The 22,339-nt window shown below is 44.4% G+C and overlaps 2 protein-coding genes across 6 annotated transcripts in view; one reads left to right on the forward strand and one right to left on the reverse strand.

Moving 5' to 3' along the window:
- Positions 1–10,068: 10,068 nt before the first annotated feature.
- On the reverse strand, positions 10,069–14,584 carry LOC107126870 (uncharacterized). The gene has a single exon (XM_074008980.1). The coding sequence runs from the start codon at positions 10,963–10,965 to the stop codon at positions 10,516–10,518; it is 450 nt and encodes a 149-aa protein (XP_073865081.1). The 5' UTR covers positions 10,966–14,584; the 3' UTR covers positions 10,069–10,515.
- UBXN4 (UBX domain protein 4) overlaps positions 10,077–22,339 on the forward strand; it is a 44,078-nt gene continuing 31,815 nt past the window's right edge. For 3 of the 5 annotated variants that reach the window (XM_005573040.4, XM_074008979.1, XM_074008978.1), the window contains exons 1-2: positions 10,077–10,319; positions 17,075–17,177. In XM_005573040.4, the coding sequence (XP_005573097.3) occupies positions 10,238–10,319; positions 17,075–17,177 (185 nt within the window). In that variant the 5' untranslated portion in view covers positions 10,077–10,237. Of the gene's footprint in view, positions 10,320–14,581; positions 14,703–17,074; positions 17,178–22,339 lie in introns of all 5 variants that reach the window. The other 2 variants (XM_065525425.1, XM_074008977.1) reach the window with 1 other exon arrangement.

A 22,339-nucleotide genomic window follows, 5' to 3' on the forward strand; every position in this document is an offset into this window, starting at 1 on the left:
GGTATGTGACACACTGGCCAATGCTGTGAGTACACTGATGCCTGCCTGGCCAATGCCAGCTTCACATGTACAGAAGGGACCGCAAACTCAAATACTCACTATAGCCTGAGTGTAAGTAAATGAGTGAAGCTTAGTAGTGGGAGGGGCTGTGGCAAAGGAGAATGCACATGACCGTTTTACAACCTTTTGCAGGCCCAGTAAGAACATCAGGAGACCAGACAGTTCATGGGCTCTAGCGCAAGTGGGGTCAAAACATCTAAACATCCCACACTGCCAAGACATGAAGAGAGTTAGAGGCCCTGTGTGAGGGAAACAGCTGCAGGGCCTCCACGGAGCAAACCAGAAACAGCACACAGTGATTGGTCACAGAGGAAAACGGAGATTTCAAAGGTGGAAGGCCAGGGGCTTTATGGCAAGCCACATGGCGTGGTTCCCCATCTTGTCCTGGGACCACCATGAACAACCTCTCTGGCTTGGAAAACAAAAAGCAGGACTTTGAGAATGCACATTGGGGTCAAGCTGATGTGGTGAGGGTTCTTCCAACGGTCACAGAGCCACCAACTGAAACCTGACCTTCCTCTTCAGCAGCTCTAGACCTGGTAACAGCCTAAGATCCCAGACCCCTTAGAGAAGAGCTCATTGCAATGAAACCACTCATTGTGTATCAAAAAGCCCACAAAACCTTGGGACTCAGCTCATGGGGAGTCTTTTATCTCTAGAATTAAGGGGTTGCACTGGGAAGGAAAATAACAACATAAACCCTGCCATATTTTTCCTGCTGCACAGCAGTGAACAAACTTCTGTGGTAAGGGCCTGAGTGTAAAAAGTTGCTGTAGTTTGTGATTCAGGTCTATTTGAAAAATAGCATTGATGCCACTTCCCTCAACAGGCCACCCCTCACCCCTCCTTCCCCTCTACAATAACCAGTACATGGCTCTTTCATTTTATCCAAGCCAAAGAATTATGGTCACCTATTCATGTATCAATCTCTCTCACTGACTAGACTGCAGGTTTTTTGAGGACAAAAATAGTATCTGTCAATCAATTGACCAATAGTTCAATCCCAGAACCTAATCTATTGCCTGTCCCAAAAAGGCATTCAAATATTTTTTTAATAAGTGAAGAGAAAGGCTGGTCGCGGTGGCTCACACCTGTAATCCCAGCACTTTGGGAGGCCAAGGCAGGAGGATCACTTGAGTTCAGGAGTTCGAGACCAGCCTGGCCAACATAGTGAAAACTCGTCTCTACTAAAAATACAAAAATTAGACAGGTGTGGTAGCACACACCTGTAATCCCAGCTACTCAGGAGGCTGAGGCAGGAGAATCACTTGAACCTGGGGGGCGGAGCTTGCAGTGAGCTGAGATCACACCACAGTACTCCAGCCTGGGCAACAGAGCGAGCATCCGTCTGAAGAACAAAATAATAATAAGTGAAGGGAGAGAATTCCATGCAAGAGTGAACCATGCAAGAAGCAGCATGGTGTGAACAAAAACAGAGTTGGCAAAGAGTATGCCCTGGTAGGTGAATAATAGTACTGTCGGTTTAGAGGACCCAAGTGGGAAAGAGAAGAAATGAATGTTGGAAAAGCAAGTTGGAGCCAGACTGTTGAGGATTTTGAATGGCTACAATTGTGTTCTTTGTTTTTGGAGGCACTACAGAGACACTGAAGATTTTTGGCTTTGTTTTTTTTTTTTTTTTTTTTTTTTGAGATGATGTCTTAGAGACGGGGTTTCACCGTGTTAGCCAGGATGGTCTCGATCTCCTGATCTCGTGATCCGCCCATCTCGGCCTCCCAAAGTGCTGGGATTACAGGCGTGAGCCACCGCGCCCGGCCTTTTTTTTTTTTTTGAGACAGAGTGTCACTCTGTCGCCTAGGCTGGAGTGCAGTGGCAGAATCTCAGCTCACTGCAACCTCCACATCCTGGGTTCAAGCAGTTCTCCTACCTCAGGCTCCTGAGTAGCTGGAATTACAGGTGCACACCACCACGCCCAGCTAATTTTTGTATTTTTAGTAGGCCAAAATGAGGCAAGGGGCCCAGGCCTTCGTGTCCTCAGTGGAGCACCACTCCTGAAAAGGACACAGCTTTGGATAGTCTCAACTGCTGGGGAGAGAGAGTTCAAGAGTCCTGAAGATGGGACACCATGGTATCCGTTACAGTGGAAATTAAAAGGATTTAAGACTAACACAAAACAACTGGAAAGTTGCTGTGACTGGTCTCATACAGGTAAAGGGAAGACTCTGGCTTCACTCTATGTGACAGAAGACAGAAGGGTGTGTTGATTCGAGAAGGGATATGTTCTTTTTTTTTTTTTTTTTTTTTGAGACAGAGTCTCTGTAGCCCAAGCTAAAGTGCAGTAGTGCAATCTTGGCTCACTGCAACCTCTACCTCCCTGGCTTAAGAGATTCTTGTGCCTCAGCCTTCCAAGTAGCTGGGACTACAGGCGCCCGCCATCATGCCTGGCTAATTTTTTGTATTTTAGTAGACACAAGGTTTTACCATGTTGCCCAGGGTGGTCTCGAATTCCTGAACTCAGGTGATCCGCTCCCCTTGGCCTCCCAAAGTGCTGAGATTACAGGCGTGAGCCACCATGCTCGGTCGAGAGGGGGTATGTTCTAATTGAATTTCATAGTATCAGACTTCAGGACTCAAGAATCTTCTCCATAATTTCTGACTGCTTTCCCTCCCAGAAAGCATAACATTTTGTTATTTTATTTTATTATTTGAGATAGAGTCTCAGTCTGTCGCCCAGGCTGGAGTGCAGTGGCAGGATTTCAGCTCACTACAGCCTCCACCTCCTGAGTTCAAGCGATTCTCTTCCCTCAGTCTCCCAAGTAGCTGGGATTACAGACATGTGCCATCACACCCAGCTAATTTTTGTACTTTTAGTAGAGATGGTGTTTCACAATGTTGGCCAGGCTGGTCTCAAACTCCTGACCTCAAGTGATCCGCCAGCCTCGACCTCCCAAAGTGCTGGGATTATAGTTGTGAGCCACCGTGTCTGGCCACGTTTTATTTTTATTTATTTATTTGTTTATTATTTCGAGACGGAGTTTCACTCTTGTCACCCAGGCTGGAGTACAATGATGGGATCTCAGCTCACTGCCACCTCTTCCTCCCGGGTTCAAGTGATTCTCCTGCCTCAGCCTCCCAAGTAGCTGGGACTATAGGCGCCCACCAACACGCCCAGTTAATTTTTGCATTTTTAGTAGAGACAGGGTTTTGCCGTGTTAGCCAGGCTGGTCTTGAAATCCTACTTCGGGTGATCCGTCTGCCTCAGCCTCCCAAAGTGCTGGGATTACAGGCGTTGAGCCACCACACCCGGCCAAGATTTTAAAACTCCATATTACTGACCTGTTTCCTGCCCACTCTGAGCCCTCCAGGCCACTGCCTCCCCTGAACCATTTTGTTTGTTTTTTTCTCCTTTCTGCTTTTCTTTCCCTCCTCAATTTATTTTATTTATGTATGTATGTATGTATTTATTTATTTATTTTTGAGACCAAGTCTCACTCTGCACCCTAGGCTGGAGTACAGTGGTGTGATCTCAGCTCACTGTAACCTCCACCTCCCGGATTCAAGTGATTCTCATGCTTCAGCCTCCCAAGTAGCTGGGACTACAGGCATGAGCCACCATACCTGGCTAATTTTTATATTTTCAGTAGAAATGCGCTTTCACCATATTTGCCAGGCTGGCCTTGAACTCCTGACCTCAGGTGATCCACCTGTCTCAGCCTCCCAAAGTGAGCCACCGCGCCCATCCCCCAACCAATTTAGATTCTATGTTCCATCACATTGTTTGTTCCATTGCTAATCTCCTAAATTCCTTTTTCATTTGTTCTTTCTCCCACTGCCTCAAACCCTGGATAAATGCAAGTCTCCACTTTCTCCACGCCTGCCCTCAGGGATTAAGTGACCACTGAAGAAAATTACACAATTGGGCAAATTCAGGACCACCAATTTTACAGCCCCTTCTGCACTTTCTGGCACACTGTTTCCCTAGTCCACTTGCCCTCCAACACTCAACATTACTTCAAACCTTGTTTCCTTGGCCGGGCGCGGTGGCTCAAGCCTGTAATCCCAGCACTTTGGGAGGCCGAGACGGGCGGATCACTAGGTCAGGAGATCGAGACCATCCTGGCTAACACGGTGAAACCCCGTCTCTACTAAAAAATACAAAAAACTAGCCGGGCGAGGTGGCGGGCGCCTGTAGTCCCAGCTACTCAGGAGGCTGAGACAGGAGATTGGCGTAAACCCGGGAGGCGGAGCTTGCAGTGAGCTGAGATCCGGCCACTGCACTCCAGCCTGGGCGACAGGGCGAGACTCCGTCTCAAAAAAAAAAAAAAAAAAAAATCTTCCTCAAATTATTGTTTTGAAATGTATAAGCATATTTATATCTGTTTTTTTAAAATAAACTTATTTATATCTGAAGTTACTTTTTTTGGCCGGGAGTGGTGACTCACGCCAGTAATCCCAGCACTCTGGGAGGCCGAAGTGGGTGGACTGCTTAAGCTCAGGAGTTTGAGACCAGCCTGGGCAACATGGTGAGACCCTGTCTCTACTAAAAATACAAAACAAAACAAAACAACAACAACAAAAAAACCCAAAAATACATAAATAAGTATTTTTTCTTTCCTCTGTCTGTTAAAATGGGAAGGGTATCTCTTCTATCCGCCTGTGTTCTGGATCCCACCCCAGATTGTTTAGAATGGTGGCAATTACAAGAAGCCAGATCCAACTTCCAGTAGCCTAACTAGTGAGGACAGTTATTATCTCACAAAACAAGATGTATGGAGGAGGCCGGGCGCGGTGGCTCAAGCCTGTAATCCCAGTACTTTGGGAGGCCGAGGCGGGTGGATCACGAAGTCAGGAGATCGAGACCATCCTGGCTAACATGGTGAAACCCCGTCTCTACTAAAAATACAAAAAACTAGCCGGGCGTGGTGGCGGGCGCCTGTAGTCCCAGCTACTCGGAGGCTGAGGCAGGAGAATGGCGTGAACCCGGGAGGCGGAGCTTGCAGTGAGCCGAGATCGCGCCACTGCACTCCAGCCTGGGTGACACAGCGAGACTCCGTCTCAAAAAAAAAAAAAAAAAAAAAAAGATGTATGGAGGCTGAGTAGTCCCAGGGTTGGTTCAGGAGCTCTGTGAGGTCATCATAGACACAAGTGCTTTCTAGTTCCATTCTGCCATTCTTAAAGCATAAGCAGCCGGGCGCAGTGGCTCATGCCTGTAATCCCAGCACTTTGGGAGGCTGAGGCGGGCAGATCACAAGGTCAGGAGATCGAGACCATCCTGGCTAACACAGTGAAACCCTGTCTCTACTAAAAATACATAAAATTAGCCAGGCGTGGTGGTGGGTGCCTGTAGTCCTAGCTACTCGGGAGGCTGAGGCAGGAGAATGGCGTGAACTGAGGCAGGAGAATGGCGTGAACCCGGGAGGTGGAGCTTGCAGTGAGCCGAGATCTCACCACTGCACTCCAGCCTGGGCAACAGCGCAAGACTCCGTCTCAAAAAAAACCATAAGCAATGTCCTTCCTCATGGCCACAAGATGGCTGCAGCAGTACCAGGCATTATTTGCATATAACCACATCCAGCAAAGAAAGATTGTGCCCTCTTTTTTCCCTTTTCCTTTGAGACAGGCTCTCGCTCTGTCACTCAGGCTGGAGTGCCATGGTGTGAGCATGGCTCATTGCAACTTTAACCTCCTGGGCTCAAGCAATCCTTTCACCTCAGCCTCCTGAGTAGCTAGGACTACAGACACACACCACCACACCTGGCTAATTTTTTGTTTTATTTTTTTTTGTAGAGACAGTCTCACTACGTTGTCCAGGCTAGTCTCAAATTCCTGGCCTCAAGCAATCCTTCCATCTCAGCCTCCCAACATGTTGGGATTATAGGCATGAGCCACTGTGCCCAATCTGTGCTTTCTTCTATATGTCTTTTATCAGGAAAGCGTTTCCTAGAAGTAGCCCCTCCCACCGCCTCCCCTTCCTACGAGGTTTTACTGGCTTCAAGGGGAGGTTGAAAAGCCCAGTATCTAGCAGGTTGCTTTGTTCTTCTTCTTCTTGTTGTTTGAGACAGGGTCTCACTCTGTTGCCCGGGCTGGAGTGCAGTGGCGCAATCTCAGCTCACTGCAACCTCCACCTCCCGGGTTCAAGCAATTCTCATGCCTCAGCCTCCCAAGTAGCTTGGATTACAGGTGTGCGCCACCATGCCTGGCTAATTTTTGTATTTTTAGTAGAGATGGGGTTTCACCATGTTGGCCAGTCTGGTCTCGAACTCCTGACCTCAAGTGATCCGCCCACCTCAGCCTGGCAGTTTTGCCTCTCAGTAGAAAGTGAACTCTGTTGTCGGGCACAGTGGCTCACGCCTGTAATCCCGGCACTTTGGGAGGCCAAGGTGGGCGGATCGCGAGGTCAGGAGATTGAGACCATCCTGGCTAACACAGTGAAAACCTGTCTCTACTAAAAATACAAAATATTAGCCAGGCGTGGTGGCGGGCACCTGTAGTCCCAGCTACTCGGGAGGCTGAGGCAGGAGAATGGCGTGAACCCGGGAGGTGGAGCTTGCAGTGAGCCGAGATGGCGCCACTGCACTCCAGCCTGGGTGACAGAGCAAGACTCTGTTTCAAAAAAAAAAAAAAAAAAGAAAGTGAACTCTGTCAGGAGGGAATAATAAAGGCATGGTAGAAGAATGACTGCTGGATCGGCCATCAACAGAATGTGCTATGTACTCCATTTTCCCTCCCATCTCCAGAGGGGCCTTCTGTCTTCTCATTTGTTTAATCTAAGACCAGCTCCTTTCCAGCAGCATTTAATTTTGTGCAAATCTCACCCATCTTTAAAAAGGTTGTCTTTCCCAATCCAAATTCCTGTCCAGCTAATGTTCCTTTCTTCCTCCTCGCCTTCACACTCACTGACTCTTTACCTCCCCCTACTTTTCAACCTTCTGCCATCTGGCTTCTGTACACAAGAACCATGAGAATTGCTCTTGCTAAGCTTAAAATGACCTCTGTGTTACTAAAAACAATGGACATTTTTTAGTCTCTCATCTTAATTGACCCAACAGCAGCATTCCATACCACTGCTTCTCCTTTCTTAAGACTCTTTCTACCCTTGGCTTCCTTGATATCACACACTCTCCCATTTTCCTCCACCACCCCACACTCTGCCTTTCCTGCTAAGTCTCTTTTACTGGTTTATACTTTTTAATACAATCCTATAAACGTTGGAGGCCCTAAGACCTCAATCATGCTCTTACCTCACTTTGCACCATCTCCCTACGTAATGGTATCGTTATCCTCCAGTGCCTCACTGATCCCCTGTATATAGAGAAGTCTCAGTTTCCTATCTCTAGTTAAGAACTGTTATCTGAGCTCCAAGACTAATAGCTATCTGCCTACTTAACACTTCCATGTGAGTATCTCTCTAGTGGTACTCCAAACACACGTTTAATATTGAACTCACACCTTCACGAACAACCTCCCCACTATCCTGCGCTTCTTTCAGTGTTGCCTATCTCAGTACCATCTTCTTTACAATTTCTCAAGGCAGATACCCCAAATTTCTCTCTCTCTCTCTTTTCTTTAGAGACAGGGTCTTACTCTGTCGCCCAAGCTGGAGTGCAGTGGTGCAGTCAGGGCTCACTGCAGCCTTAAACTCCTGGGTTCAAGCAATCCTCCTGCCTTGGCCTCCCAAAGTGCTTGGATTACAGGCATGAGCTACCACACCTGGCTGCAAAATCCCTTCTTGAGTACTTCTTCCTCAACCTCCACATGGAATCAACAAAATATATTGGGTCTGTCTCCAGAATATCAAAAGTATCCACTTCACTATCTCCCTCATGTTAATACATGAATAAGTGCCTCTTATCTGGTCTCTTCACATTCAGCCTTTCCACTTCAAATCCAATCTATTCAATTGCTATGCTACAATTTAAAAATGGAAATCTTATATGTATCTGTTTAATTTTGTTTTTGTTTTTTTTTTTTTTTTTTTTGAGAGGTAGTCTTGCTCTTTCACCCAGGCTGGAGGGCAGTGGCGCGATCTTGGCTCACTGCAATCTCCGCCTCCCATTCTCCTGCCTCAGCCTCCTGAGTGCTGGGATTACAGGCGTGCGCCACCATGCCCGGCTAATTTTTGTATTTTTAGTAGAGACAAGGTTTCACCATGTTGGTCAGGCTGGTCTCGAACTCCTGACCTCGTGATCTGCCCGCCTCGGCCTCCCAAAGTGCTGGGATTACAGCTGTGAGCCATTGTGCCTGGCCAGCTCTTCTGTTTAAATTTTTTTCAATGGCTTCCTGTAATCCTTAGAAAAATGTCTTAAAATTTTTAACATGATTTTCAAGACTCTGTATCATCTGATCCTTGCCTAGCTTTCCAGTCTCACTTGTACCACACTCCTCTTTCTATGTTATAGCCACACTGGACATTTTTTAGTTCTGCAAGTGCACTGTGTTTGCTTGCTTCAGAACCTCACACTGCTGCTTGCTCCATGTGGAATGGCTTTCTCCTTCACCTACCTAGAGTTCCCCGACATGTCATTTCCTCACGAAGGCCCTTTCTGATTCCATTAGTCCGTATTCGGTCCCATCTTCATACACTTCTGTAGCACTCTGAGTTACCCTTCTGTGACATTCATCATCACTAATAATCACTTATTCAATGTCTGTCTTCCTTACTAGACTGTACAGCCACAAAGACAGGGCCTTTTTCTGACTCCCTCACCTCCTTATCAGCGCCAGGCACAATGCCTCGCTCATAATAGATGAACGATAAACACTTGACAAATGAATATAAAACTATGAAGGATTCTTATTTAATTCTAAAATTAGAGATAATTAAAGACATAACTCTATTGGAATAATTTCTAGATTGATCGAATTTCAAGAAGTCCGTTAAAGTTGATGTTAAAGGTCAACTCTAATTTTTCTATAGGACTGGTGTCCTATAGAAGCAACTGTCCCTAATCAGCATTATGTCTCAGTTTATAATAACACTATATATGAAAGGCCTGATTGGGAGAAAAAGTACAAAAATCGAAGCTCAAATAATTAGCTATTTTTAGGGAAAATATCTGTAGGAAAGGTGGTATATTCAGATGTATCACTTCCTTTATCTTGCAAAGATTGTCAGTTGTACTGCTGGAAGATAAATTTAATTGATGTAGAATTTAACATAATAGTATATGCGACTGTAAATAAACCATGCAAGCCTTTAGCTAATAGTTATTACGGACCATGTAATTTCATAAAAGAATTAAATATGGATCAGTTTTCATTTAATGGCAGCCAACCACAAAGCGCCACATCTTGATTATAGGACATGCTCCCAGAAAATTGGAAAATAAATCACTATCTAGTCTCTTTTGTATTACCATGGAAAGTAGCTGGAAAATAATCTATTTTCTGCTTTTGTGTTACTTTAAAAAGTAGCTGTGGCAATAGCCTAAAGGGTTTTGAAGTTTTGGAATGATCTCTATCCAGTGTCTAGGAAATTGCTGAAAGCCTGCGTGCCACCAATTCCTCCGCTTAGGCACATGGACTACAGGTTATTACAGAAGGTGACTTGCGGTTTTTATCCTGTGTTTGTACAAAGTTGGGCTACGTTCAGAAAAAGTCAAAGCCTCGGAGTTAATCCCTACAAAGCCCATTTAGTTCCATGCGAGGACGATTTCCTCCACAGTGGGAGTCTCAACGAGGCCGAGAATAGCATATGCCAGTCGGAGTGACACTTCTCTTTCCCCCTCTCCCCTTTATAGACTGTGTAGTGGCCCTCACTACTGCCCCCTTTAGCCGTGCCTCAGAACCCACAGTTACATGCTCCACAATATGGAGGAGAATAAGCCTAAGTGGACTACAATTCCCATCATGCCTCACTGCAGGCGCCGCCGACGTGTCGTAGCGGTTACTCATCCTTCCCACTGCCTTCCTCCACTTCCTGGACTGCGCGGCCGGAGGCCTAGCGGGCGCGCGCACGCACCACCGACTCGCCAACGAGAGAAGGCCCTGGGGCACGAACAGCGACGGGTTGCGTCATGTGACGTGGGGTGTTCTCGCGAGCGCCAGCGCGCGTCTCCGGGTGCCGCTGACGGGCCTGCGCGCTTGTGCTGAGCCGGAGGTGGGGGCCGCACCAGCCGAAGTTGCGGGGGCTGCAGAGCCGGACGAAGACGGAGGGCGGAGCCGGTTCCGGGACTGCGGAGACTACACACCGAGCGAGCGCCTGGGCCCGAAGGGAGCGATGCTGTGGTTCCAGGGCGCCATTCCGGCCGCCATCGCGACGGCCAAAAGGAGCGGCGCGGTCTTCGTGGTGTTCGTGGCAGGTGAAGGAGGCAGGGGCTCGAGAGGCGGCCGGGACACCCCTCCGGCCTACCTTCATCCTCTTGTATACCTCAGCCGCCGGCCCGCCCTCCCCGAGACGCGGGCGCCTGTCGGCTCGCACAACTGCCACTACTGCCCCGCGCCCCAGGGACGGCTGCTACTCCGCCGCCAGATCCCCCACAGGGGCCATGCAGACCCTCAACGCCCTGTTCCTTCAGGCCCCGGGCGCCCCCAGCCTTTCCTCCGTGCCTGAGAGGCCCGAGCTGCCGGCCCGTGGCTGTCCCCGGTCCGTTTGAGATACAGCGGGCCTTGCCCCACCGCTGCCTCTCCCGGCACCCGGGCCAGAGGCACTGTCTGGCCCTGGTCTTCAAAGCGCCCCGAGCCCCGCCGAAATCTCTCCGCTCGGGGCGAGGGACGCGGCCAGCAGGCCCCAGCCGCCCAGCCCCGCTCGTCGCCCCGAACCTCTCCCCTGCGCAGCCAGACCCTCGCGACCCTCTGCCTGACGCCCCTCTCTGTCTGCAAGGACCCTCTTTGGGCTGCTTGTACCCCCGTTTCTTTACTACTGTTTAGGTGGAGGTAGGAACGGGCCATTAGGCAAACAGTTGGGTTGTAATTAGTTGTGGACGGTCGGGAAGAAAGCTGTGTCATCGATAAGCAACAAAGAGAAACCACCTGATGTTCACGGTTACTGGTGTTAGTATGTTCCTGAAACGCAAACTTTTGAGCCGAATAGAGGTTTAATTTTTTTTAGTGGCAGTCTTGGTAAGGGATCTAGTGTGTAATAATGTTGCAAGTTTAAAAAAAAATCCATTAGTTTCAAAGAAATAGATGTTCAGTCCTTGGTTTCTTCCGTTTATTGTCTTCCTAGGCTAAAAGCTGCACGACTTTGAGATCCTCTATTAACTCATTTACTCTATGTTGATCTGGGCTGTTTTTCTCCATATTCTCCTGTTTTATTACTGAAATCTTGTAGATTTACAATAAACTCCCTGCCTCTACGGTTCTGCTCATTCTCATTACATGGATCAAATCAATGTTTGTGGCTATTGTTAATTTGAGGTGTATTTCTTCAACTATTTTTATTTAATAACGATTTATTCATAATTCACGTCTTTTAATAGCTCTATAACTTTACGCACTGCAGTGAAGAACGAATTACTGAAACGTGAATGTCATTCAGCATTAAATTTGGAATTTATAGTTGTTTTGTTACGCTAAATTTTTAGCTCAATGCTGTTTATTAGAAGAACTTGAGTAGTTTAGATTCTGTTATGCTGTCTGGGGTTTATATTATACTTTACATAAATTCTGTAATCCTGTAAGAAAAAAATGGATTGAAAATGGAAGGAAAAGTAAATGACACTATGCTTATTGTGTACAGTAGTAGGTTTTTGACTACAGTAGGTTTAAAACCTACAGTAGTAGGTTTTAAATTGTTTTTCTCCTAATATCTCAGTTGATCCTTGCAGTAAATAGAACAGGTTTAATTATCCCCATTTTATAGATTAGACACTTAGGTCAGCAGCCATAAAGTGACTTCCACTAGGGTCACAAAAAGGGTTTACATGTTGTCTTAACAGTCCAGTTTTTGGTAGCTTCAAAAAAACTGTCCGCTTTTTTGTTTCTTAAGGAAAAAACTGAACAATTTTAAATTGGTGATTTAAATTGGTATAGAAATCAGAAATCTAGGATTATGGTAGTCATGTTTTTGAACAAATGTCCAAACATTCCTAGAAGGCACTCTTGAGGTGAATTAGTTAATTTAAAAAAAGAAATGAGAGATTTTTATTAACAAATATTAATATTTGGAAGCTCTAGTACAAATTATTGGAATAGTTAAATGAAGTTATAGGTCTTGCCTTTCGGGGCTTTGTGTGTATATATACTTTCTTCAATTAACTTTTTAGTGATGATTACATGGTATTCATTATTGTAATGATTACATTATATTGTAATTCATCATTGTAATGATGATTACATTATATTCTAAATACATGTAATCTTGAATGTTTGCAGGAAGACTGTTAGCAGTCTCACAAAAAAGTCTGTCCCTTGACCTGTTCCAAAATACAGCTAGATTTTTTTAGAGTTTTAGCCTACTTAGTCCCCAAGACTAAGTAGGATTAGTGTCACTCTAGGAATATGTAGATACTGGACTCATGAAACCAAAACACTTACAGATTGCTTAGAGCTTTCTTCATGACTTTGAAGCCAGAACTCGTGATTTTCTTAGGTCTGAGACCTCAGTAATAATATATCAACTTAATGGAAAAATTGAAAGATATCTTTATAGCTGGAAGAAGTGATCTCAAGAGTACACTTCGGTTCATAGAACTATTCAAGTGGGAAATGTTTCAGGCAAGTTGTCTTTAGTTAGTGACATTTTGATGGATGAATTAAAGAATATTGTGGAGTTGATGTTTGGAGACTGGAGAGATTACTACTACTTCAGCCAACAGATTAATATGATTTTTCAAAGTATTATGGCTGTGTAAAGTAAGTGAAACAGAACGATTTTCATTTAATACCTGGGAAGGTGGAATAATCTGACAAGAAGACTGAAATAAAGGTATCTGTTCGCTGGCTAGTGTTGCTAGGTAGGTAGGCTAAACTTTGTTAATGACAGATGCCATTGACTGCCTTTTCTGGTGAATGTAGACCACAGAAGCCTTTAGGTTTTGAGCAGTTGAGATTTTGTTTTTGTTTTTGTTCTTGTTTTTGTTTTGAGATAGAGTCTCGCTCTGTCGCCCAGGCTGGAGTGCAGTGACACGATCCGAGCTCACTGCAACCTCCGCCTCCTGGGTTCAAGCAATTCTCTGCCTCAGCCTCCCAAGTAGCTGGGATTACAAGCACCCACCACCACGCCCAGCTAATTTGTGTATTTTTAGTAGAGACTTGGTTTCACCATCTTGGCCAGGCCGGTCTTGAACTCCTGACCTCGTGATCCACCCGCCTCGGTCTCCCGGAATGCTGGGATTACAGGCATGAGCCACCGCGCCTGGCACAGTTGAGATTTTTTTTACGTCGGAAAGACTGTATGAGGGTCTGCAACTCTTTGCTTCTGAGTTCCTGTTGCTCTCTTTAAGTGCCTTCACTTAAGATACTGCTGATACAAAGGATACGATGTTTTCTTCTAAAATCTTAGGCCCACCTAACTTCATGGTTGATAATTTGTTTAAAAATAGGAAAAGAAAGATACCAGAGTTAGCTGACAATCATCCCACTCAGTAGTATTAGGAAAGTTGTCATTGAGCATTGAGTAATTCCATTCGGCTTTCCAGCACTGCTGATCAAGCAGCAGTGGCCACCACTAGGCTGAGTCTAGGACAGACACTGCCAGTGGGGTTGAGACTTTTGGGACAGTATAGGTGAAGGAGTGACACACCAGCCTCACAAGGAGCAAGATTTATACTTTCAGCTACTTACATGATATCCCTGTTTAGATTCTCCCAGGATTCTCAAGCCTAAACATGTATGTACTGCCTAAACCTGTGTTTCTCTCCCAGTGTTCTGCATCTGAGTGGCACTACCATACATCTTGTTGGATAAACCATAAATGTGAGACAATCATCTTTGAATCTTAACTCTTCAGTCTTGTCTTGAGCTCGGTTGTTCACAACGTTGCCAATCACATAGGCCTTTCCCTACACACGTGTTCCTTCTGCATGGTGAACTCTTCTGGCTCTTGGCATGGCTGAACTCTTTCATCCTTTAGATTTTAGCTTAACTGTCACCTCAGAGAGGGCTTCTCTGACCATTATAAAGAGTTCTCTGGTTACTTTCTCTCATAGTTTTCTTTTTCATAGCATTTATTACTGTAATTATGTATAGTGTCTATTTGTTTAAAAATTTTGTATATCATTAGATTTTAAGCTCTGTTGAAGGCAGACAGTGTGTCATTTGGTTTATATTTAGTATACAGTTCAATGTCTAGAACAAAATAAATGTGCAATAAAATAGTGAACATATAAAAGAATGAATGGAAAGAATTTCTCACTCTTCACAGCCTTCTCTGAGAAGTGTTTGTAGTAAGAATGTTCCCATACAGTTATTTTTCTTTGGTAGGTGAGTCATTTATTTGGAATCTTACAACTCTCCTCATCCAATGGTTTCTGAAGATGCATTCAGAGTGATCTCACTTGCAAATAGTAACTTCTCATTATTTTGCATCTTCGGCATCTGGGAGTCTGCTTATGGAGCATTCTTAATGGAGCATTTGATCTGTGGATGCATTCTAGTCCTGTTTACCTTTTTTTTTTTTTAGATGGAGTGTCGCTCTGCCGCCAGGCTGGAGTGCAGTGGTGCAATCTCGGCTCACTACAATCTCCACCTCCCTAGTTCAAGCGATTCTCCTGCCTCAGCCTCCCGAGTAACTGGTACTACAGGCATGTGCCACCACGCCCGGCTAATTTTTTGTATTTTTAGTAGAGACGGGGTTTCACCGTGTCAGCCAGGATAGTCTCAGTCTCCTGACCTCGTGATCCGCTCGCCTCGGCCTCCCGAAGTGCTGGGATTACAGGCGTGAGCCACTGTGCCGGGCTGGTCTAGATCTCTTGACCTTGTGATCTACCCACCTCGGCCTCCCAAAGTGCTGGGATTGCAGGCATGAGCCACTGCGCCTGGCCCCGTTTACTTTTACGTGGCCAAATTTCTCAAACTCCTATTTCTGGTATTCCTAATCTCATCTCGCAAAATATATTCAAATAAACAGCATTAGAGGCAATTATTATAGGCATGCCATCATATTTAACTATATTAGGCATTTAGCGACTCCACAGAGTACTTACTGAGTGTCTACTGTATTGTTTTGTAGGGATTTTAGTCTTATCAGTAAATAAAATGGAACCAATCCTTGCCTTCATGGAACCTTCATTCTAGTTAGGGGAGACAGATACTAGTAAACATAATTAAAAATGCATAATATATTGGAAGGTGATAAGTAATACAGAAAAACAGAACAGGAGATAAGAGAGCTTTGGGAATGTCTTGAGTGTAATTTTAAAGTGAGTGATTAGGGAAGTTGTAATACTAAAGTGAGTGATTAAGTATCAGCTTTATTGAGCTGATATTTGAGCAAAGTTTTAAGGGAGTTGGAAGTTAACCATGTAGTATCTGGGAGGATAACATTCCAGGCAGAGGAAACAACTAGTACAAAGACCTTATAGCTGGAGTGTCTTTCATATTTGAGGAATAGAAGGAAAAAATAACAAGAAAGAAAAAAGGGATGAGGTCACAGAAGTAGTTGGAGGCCTGATGTGTGGGGCTTGTAGCCCCCTGTAAGGACTTTGGCTTTTACTCTGAGGAAAATGGGGAGCCATTGTGTGATCTAAGCAGAGAGATGATATGATCTTTTTTTTTTAAGAGAAGGTTGCTGTGTTAAGAATAGACTTAGCAGGAAGACCAGTTTGGAGGCTTTTACTAGGCTTCTAGGCGAGATGTGATAGCTTGGATCAGGGTAGCAGTAGTGGAGGTGGTAAGAAATAGTTACATTATTGATGTATTTTGGAGATAGGTCAGTTACAATCAAGGAAAACTAAAGTTTTTGGCCTGAGAACTGAAAGGATGGAGTTACCATAAACGAATAACTGCAGTGAAGAAGGCTAAGGTGCATTAAATTGGCCTGGCCAACATAGTGAAACCCCGTTTCTACTAAAAATACAAAAGCCGGTCGTGGTGGCGGGCACCTGTAATTCCAGCTACTCAGGAGGCTGAGGCAGGAGAATCTCTTGAACCCGGGAGGCAGAGATTGCAGTGAGCCAAGATCACGCTGTTGCACTGCAGCCTGGGCAACAAGAGTAAAACTCCATCTCAAAAAAAAAAAAAAAAAAGATACGGAACATTTTCAGCATTCCAGAAGGCTCCTTCATGCTCTTTCTCAGTTGGTGGTACCCTTCCCCTCTATCAAGGTAGCCACTATACTGAATTCCATCACCATAGATTAGTTATAGTTTAGCCTACCTTTTATAATTAGCATACCTACAATAAAAGGCAAGTCTAAAATTGCAAACAGAATTGTACCTGCCTCTGTCTACATTGGAGGAATTTTGGAGTATAAATGCTGTGGAGTGGAGATGTTGAACTCAACAGAAAGGTGCCACATAAAGGACAGATAACAAACTTTTTTTTCCCTCTCTGTATAGACAGTCTCACTCTCTTGCCCAGGCTGGAGTGCAGTGGCGCGATCTCAGCTCACTGCAGCCTTTACCTTCCGAGTTCAAGTGATTCTCCTGCCTCAGCCTCCCATGTAGCTGGTATTACAGACATGTGCCACCACACCCGGCTAAGTAGAAACGGGGTTTCACCATATTGGCCAGTCTGGTCTCGAACTCCTGACCTCAGGTGGTCTACCCCCCTTGGCCTCCCAAAGTGCTGGGATTATAGGCGCAAACCACTGCACCCAGCCCGCAACTTTTAATTTTCTAAAATCTCATGTACAAAAGCCCAAATAGGCACTGCACATTTCTGCCTATGACTACTTATTGTTGTGGTACTTTTCACATGATAATTTAGATGACTTCTTTTATGAAATACTTTGTGTCATTTAAATAGTCCAATGTAGTTTGTTTTCATTGCTCTTCATGATGTGAACTATGTATGCAGTCACACTTTTCATTTAGTGGAAAATTCAGTTTTCAAATTTGGCAGAAAGTAGTATAGGTGGGATTACATTTTAGTTGAAGTTTTCGTTTTCCAGGGAAAAAGAATTTGCAATCAGCAGATCCTGGCCTGGTATAAGAATTTTTTAAATGTTCTACAGGTGATGATGAACAGTCTACACGGATGGCTGCAAGTTGGGAAGATGATAAAGTTACAGAAGCATCTTCAAACAGTTTTGTTGCTATTAAAATCGATACCAAAAGGTTTGTTTATGTTTTAATATTTTATTAGTTTTAAAATTTATAGTATTATCTTTGATTTATAGTGATACTCTTGGACTGTAAGAATGTTGATGTTGGGCTGGGCACGTCTAGCACTTTGGGAGACTGAGGTGGGAGGATCGCTTGAGCCCAGGAGTTAGAGACTAGCCTGGGCAATGTAGTGAGACCCTGTCTCTACAAAAAATAATACAATTAGGAGTGTGATGTGTGCCTGTGGTCCTAGCTACTTGGGAGGCTGACGGGAGGATCACTTGGTCCCTGAAGATTGGGACTACAGTGAGCTGTGATCATGCCACTGCACTCCAGCCTGGGTGACAGAGTCAAACTCTGTCTTAAAAAAAAAAAGAATGTAGGCCAGGCACAGTGGCTCACGCTGGTAATCCCAGAACTATGAGAGGCCAAGACAGGCGGATCACTTGAGGTCAGGAGTTTGCAACCAGTCTGGGCAACACAGTGAGACCCTGTCTCTACTAAAAAAAAAAAAAAAAATCCAAAAATTAGCCAGGTGTGGTGGCACATGCCTGTAATTCCAACTACTTGGGAGGCTGAGGTAAGAGGATCACCTGAGCCCAGGAGGTTGAAATTGAGGCTGCAGGCCGGGCGCGGTGGCTCAAGCCTGTAATCCCTGCACTTTGGGAGGCCAAGACGGGCGGATCACGAGGTCAGGAGATCGAGACCATCCTGGCTAACATGGTGAAACCCCGTCTCTACTAAAAAATACAAAAAACTAGCCGGGCGCGGTGGCGGGCGCCTGTAGTCCCGGCTACTTGGGAGGCTGAGGCAGGAGAATCGCTTGAACCCGGGAGGTGGAGCTTGCAGTGAGCTGAGATCTGGCCACTGCACTCCGGCCTGGGCGACAGAGCAAGACTGTCTCAAAAAAAAAAAAAAAAAAGAAATTGAGGCTGCAGTGAGCTGTGACTGCACCACTGCACTATAGCCCGGGCAAGAGAGCAAGTCTGTCTCAAAAAAAAAAAAAAAAAAAAAAAAGTTATGTTTTTGGATATCTAAGGCATATTAGGAACTTAAATTCTAACTGCCATTTGCTAAATGCATCATGAATCCTGCTGAAAAAACTTCAAGCTTCCCTACTCTACCAAGCAGCCATCTAACGTACCAGGAATGCAAAAAGAAGAGTGATCTCCAGCTTCTAAAAACTTGGAAGTAATGGTAAATCATACATTGAATATCTCTGAGAGGTTGATCACTCACTGTTTTGAATCCTATTTTTGGGAATGGAGTCATTTAATCAATAGAAATAAGGACATTTCTATGTTCCTCACAGTACCTGATGTCCACAAGTCTGTTTTGTTTCTCCATTCCTCCTCTCCATCTTTTAAAAAAATTTTTATTATAGGAAGTTTCAAACATATATGAAAGTAATGTAACAGTGTAATGTACCCCATGTACTTGTCTACTAGCTTTGGTAATTAATTCATGGTCAGTCTTGTTTCATCTATACCCCCACCCATTTCCACTCAATCCAAATAATTTTGAAACAAATCACAGTCACTGTATCACTTCATCTATAAATATTTTAGTATGTCTCCGAAATACAAGGATTGTGAATTTTTTAAACATAACTATAATATTAATACTTCACAAACTAATAATTCTTTAATATCAGATAACCAGCCAGTGTTCTACTTTTCAGTTGTCTCTTCAAAGTCATAGTTTTATTTCTTTATTGCAGTTTTTTAGTTCAGAATTATTCAAGGGCCACACATTGGGATGCATTGATTTCTCTCAGTATGTAGGCCTCTCCTCCAACTCCCCTGCTCTTTGGAATTTGTATTTTAAAGACACCAGATCATTTTTTCTATACATTTGTTCTGTGGTTTCCTCCCATCTGGATTTTGTTGACTGCATCGTGTTAGTGTCAAGTTGGTTCTTTCCTGTTTTCTGTAAATTGTAAATTGATAGGTAGATTCAGGTTTGTTTCCCTCCCCCATCCTGTCCTAAGACTACTTCATAGATAGTAATGTGTCTTCTATCAGAAGACAGATATCCTCTTTTCTCTCTTTATGACGTTAGCAGCTATCAGTGATCATTACCTAAAAACATTATTATTTATTTTTTTCTTTGAAGCAAGATTTCACTATGTTGCCCAGGCTGGTCTTAAAATATTGCACTGAAGAGATCCTCCCATCTCAGCCTCCCAAATAGCTCTAGTTACAGGCTTGCTTCACTGTGCCTGGTGCTGAAAACATTAATTCATTAGCACTTTCAAAGTGGTATTCCTGTCCTTTTGATTTTGATAATAGCAGAATGAATAATGTGTTTGAAAATCACTGTCAAGATTAAAACATTCAGAAATTTGTACTCGGGAGGCTGAGGCAGGAGAGTGCTGTGAACCCGGGAGGCAGAGCTTGCAGTGAGCCGAGATTGTGCCGCACTCCAGCCTGGGCAACAGAGCAAGACTCTGTCTCAAAAAAAGAAAAAAATTCAGAAATTTGCCTATAAGTTTGTAAACTTTATGTAAAAATGTTCTATATTTACAAAAACATCAAATCGTAGTATAGCCTGTCTCACAAGAGTTACTGAAATATGTATTTACTGAGTAGTTTTTAAAAAACAGAATCTGTCAACTTAAGTATATCATTTTTTTTTTATTGTCCATCACCTTACTGAAGCACCTTCTAGAGTTGGCAATGGCAAGAAGAATATAGGGATTTATAGGGAATGTGGAATACATGAGAATTTTAGAATTCTTGAGATTGTACAGACTGATGTGTCTGGCATTTTTAAAAACAAATTTCTTATTTATTTATTTTTGAGATGAGTCTCACTGTGTCGCCCAGGCTGGAGCACAGTGGCGTGATCTCGGCTCCCTGCAACCTCCACCTCCCGAGTTCAAGCCGTTCTCCTGCCTCAGCCTCCCGAGTAGCTAGGACTATAGGTGCCCGCCACTACGCCCAGCTAATTTTTAAAATATTTTTAGTAGAGATGGGGTTTCACCCTGTTAGCCAGAATGGTCTCGATCTCTTGACCTTGTGATCCACCCGCCTCGGCCTCCCAAAGTGCTGGGATTACAGGCGTGAGTCACCGCGTCTGGCCTTAAAAACAAATTTTTATTAGCAGATGCAGGGATACCTGTGTATAGTGATAGTTCATGTTTGTTTCACTGTAGACTGCATGCTGATAGAATCTAGTGTGCCTTTAAATTATGGAAAATAAATTTCCTTTTTTTTTTTTATTTATTTTTATTTTATTTTATTTTTTATTTGAGACGGAGTCTTGCTCTGTCGCCCGGGCTGGAGTGCAGTGGCCGGATCTCAGCTCACTGCAAGCTCGGCCTCCTGGGTTTACGCCATTCTCCTGCCTCAGCCTCCCGAGTAGCTGGGACTACAGGCGCCCACCACCTCGCCTGGCTAGTTTTTCGTATTTTTTAGTAGAGACGGGGTTTCACCATGTTAGCCAGGATGGTCTTGATCTCCTGACCTCGTGATCCGCCCGTCTCGGCCTCCCAAAGTGCTGAGATTACAGGCTTGAGCCACCGCGCCCGGCAATTTCCTTTATTTCATAATCGCTAAGTCACCCAATGTTTTGGGAACATTTTAATGTATATATATTTTTGGAGATAGCGTGCATTGAAAATAGATTAGTAGGAAATGCATTAAAAGTTTACTATTATTTCTGAGATAATAGGATTTTTGGTAATTTTTTTTCTTGATATTTTACTCTGTTTTCAAGATAATGCTTTATATTCAGGGGGAAAAAAGCAAAGTCTAGTTCTTAGAAGCATTTGTTTTATTATTGGAAGCATCTACATTATCTCTTACTGGTCTTATAAATTCTGTCTCCCATCCCTGACCACTCAGCTCCCTTCTCTGGAGGGAAAATGTATTTATGTTTGTTTTTCTTCCATGTTTTACAAAAATAGTATTAATAGCATTTTGACATACTTTTCTATACCTTTTTCTTTTTTTTTTTTTTTTTTTTGAGACGGAGTCTCACATTGTCCCCTGGGCTGGAGTGCAATGGCACGATCTCGGCTCACTGCAACCTCTGCCTCCCAGGTTCACGCAATTCTCCTGCCTTAGCTTCCCAAGTAGCTGGGATTACAGGTGCACACCACCAAACCCAGTTAATTTTTTGTATTTTCAGTCGAGAGGGAGTTTCACTATGTTGACCAGACTGGTCTCGAACTCCTGACCTCGTGATCCACTTGCCTCGGCCTCCCAAAGTGCTAGGATTACAGGTGTGAGCCACCACGCCAGGCCAGTTTTTGTATTTTTAGTAGAGACAGAGTTTTGCCATGTTTGCCAAGCTGGTCACGGTTTCCTCACCTCGTGATCCACCTGCCTTGACCTCCTAAAGTGCTGGGATTACAGATATGAGCCACAGTGCTGGCCTGCCTTTTTTTATGATTGCATAATTATTCAGTTTTTATAGGTAGGTAGATTGTTTTTAATCCTTTGTTATTATAGACTATTACATTATCACACACCTAAGTAAGTCGTAGGCCTTATATCTTCATGTTCCAGGTTAAGATATTGTATTCAGGTATACTTGCCACTGAGGAAGCAGCATGGCAGATACCAAATTAATTTTTTAGCCACCAGATGCAGCCACTAGCTTGTGGGTTGTAAGAGCAAATAGTTCTTTCTTTTTTGAGACGAAGTCTCACTCTTGTCGTCCCGGCCAGAGTGCAGTGGTGTGATCTCAGCTCACTGCAACCTCCGGCTACCAGGTAGGTTCAAGAGATTCTCCTGCCTCAGACTCCTCAGTAGCTGGGATTACAGGTGTGTGCCACCACGCCCGGCTAATTTTTGCAGTTTTAGTAGAGACTGGATTTCAACATGTTGGCCAGGTTGGTCTCAACTCCTGACCTCGTGATCCACCCACCTCGGCTTCCCAGAGTGCTTGGATTACAGCTGTGAGCTTTGAGACAGACTTTTGCTCTTGTTGCCCAGGCTGGAGTGCAATGATGCGATCTTGGCTCACTGAAACTTCCACCTCCTGGGTTCAAGCGATTCTCCCGCCTCAGCCTCCCAAGTAGTTGGGATTATAGGCACTTGCCACTGCGCCCAGCTAATTGTTGTATTTTTAGTAGAGATGGTGTTTCACCATGTTGGCCAGGCTAGTCTCGAACTCTTGATCTCAAGTGATCCGCCTGCCTCGGCCTCCCAAAGTGCTGTTATTAC

This window comes from Macaca fascicularis, chromosome 12 (genome assembly GCF_037993035.2).
Source record: "Macaca fascicularis isolate 582-1 chromosome 12, T2T-MFA8v1.1".
NCBI classification, from domain to species: domain Eukaryota; kingdom Metazoa; phylum Chordata; class Mammalia; order Primates; family Cercopithecidae; genus Macaca; species Macaca fascicularis.

Bases quoted from the DNA above. Each gene is read 5' to 3' on its own strand.
- LOC107126870 (XM_074008980.1), bottom strand. From the start codon at position 10,965: ATGACACAGCTTTCTTCCCGACCGTCCACAACTAATTACAACCCAACT.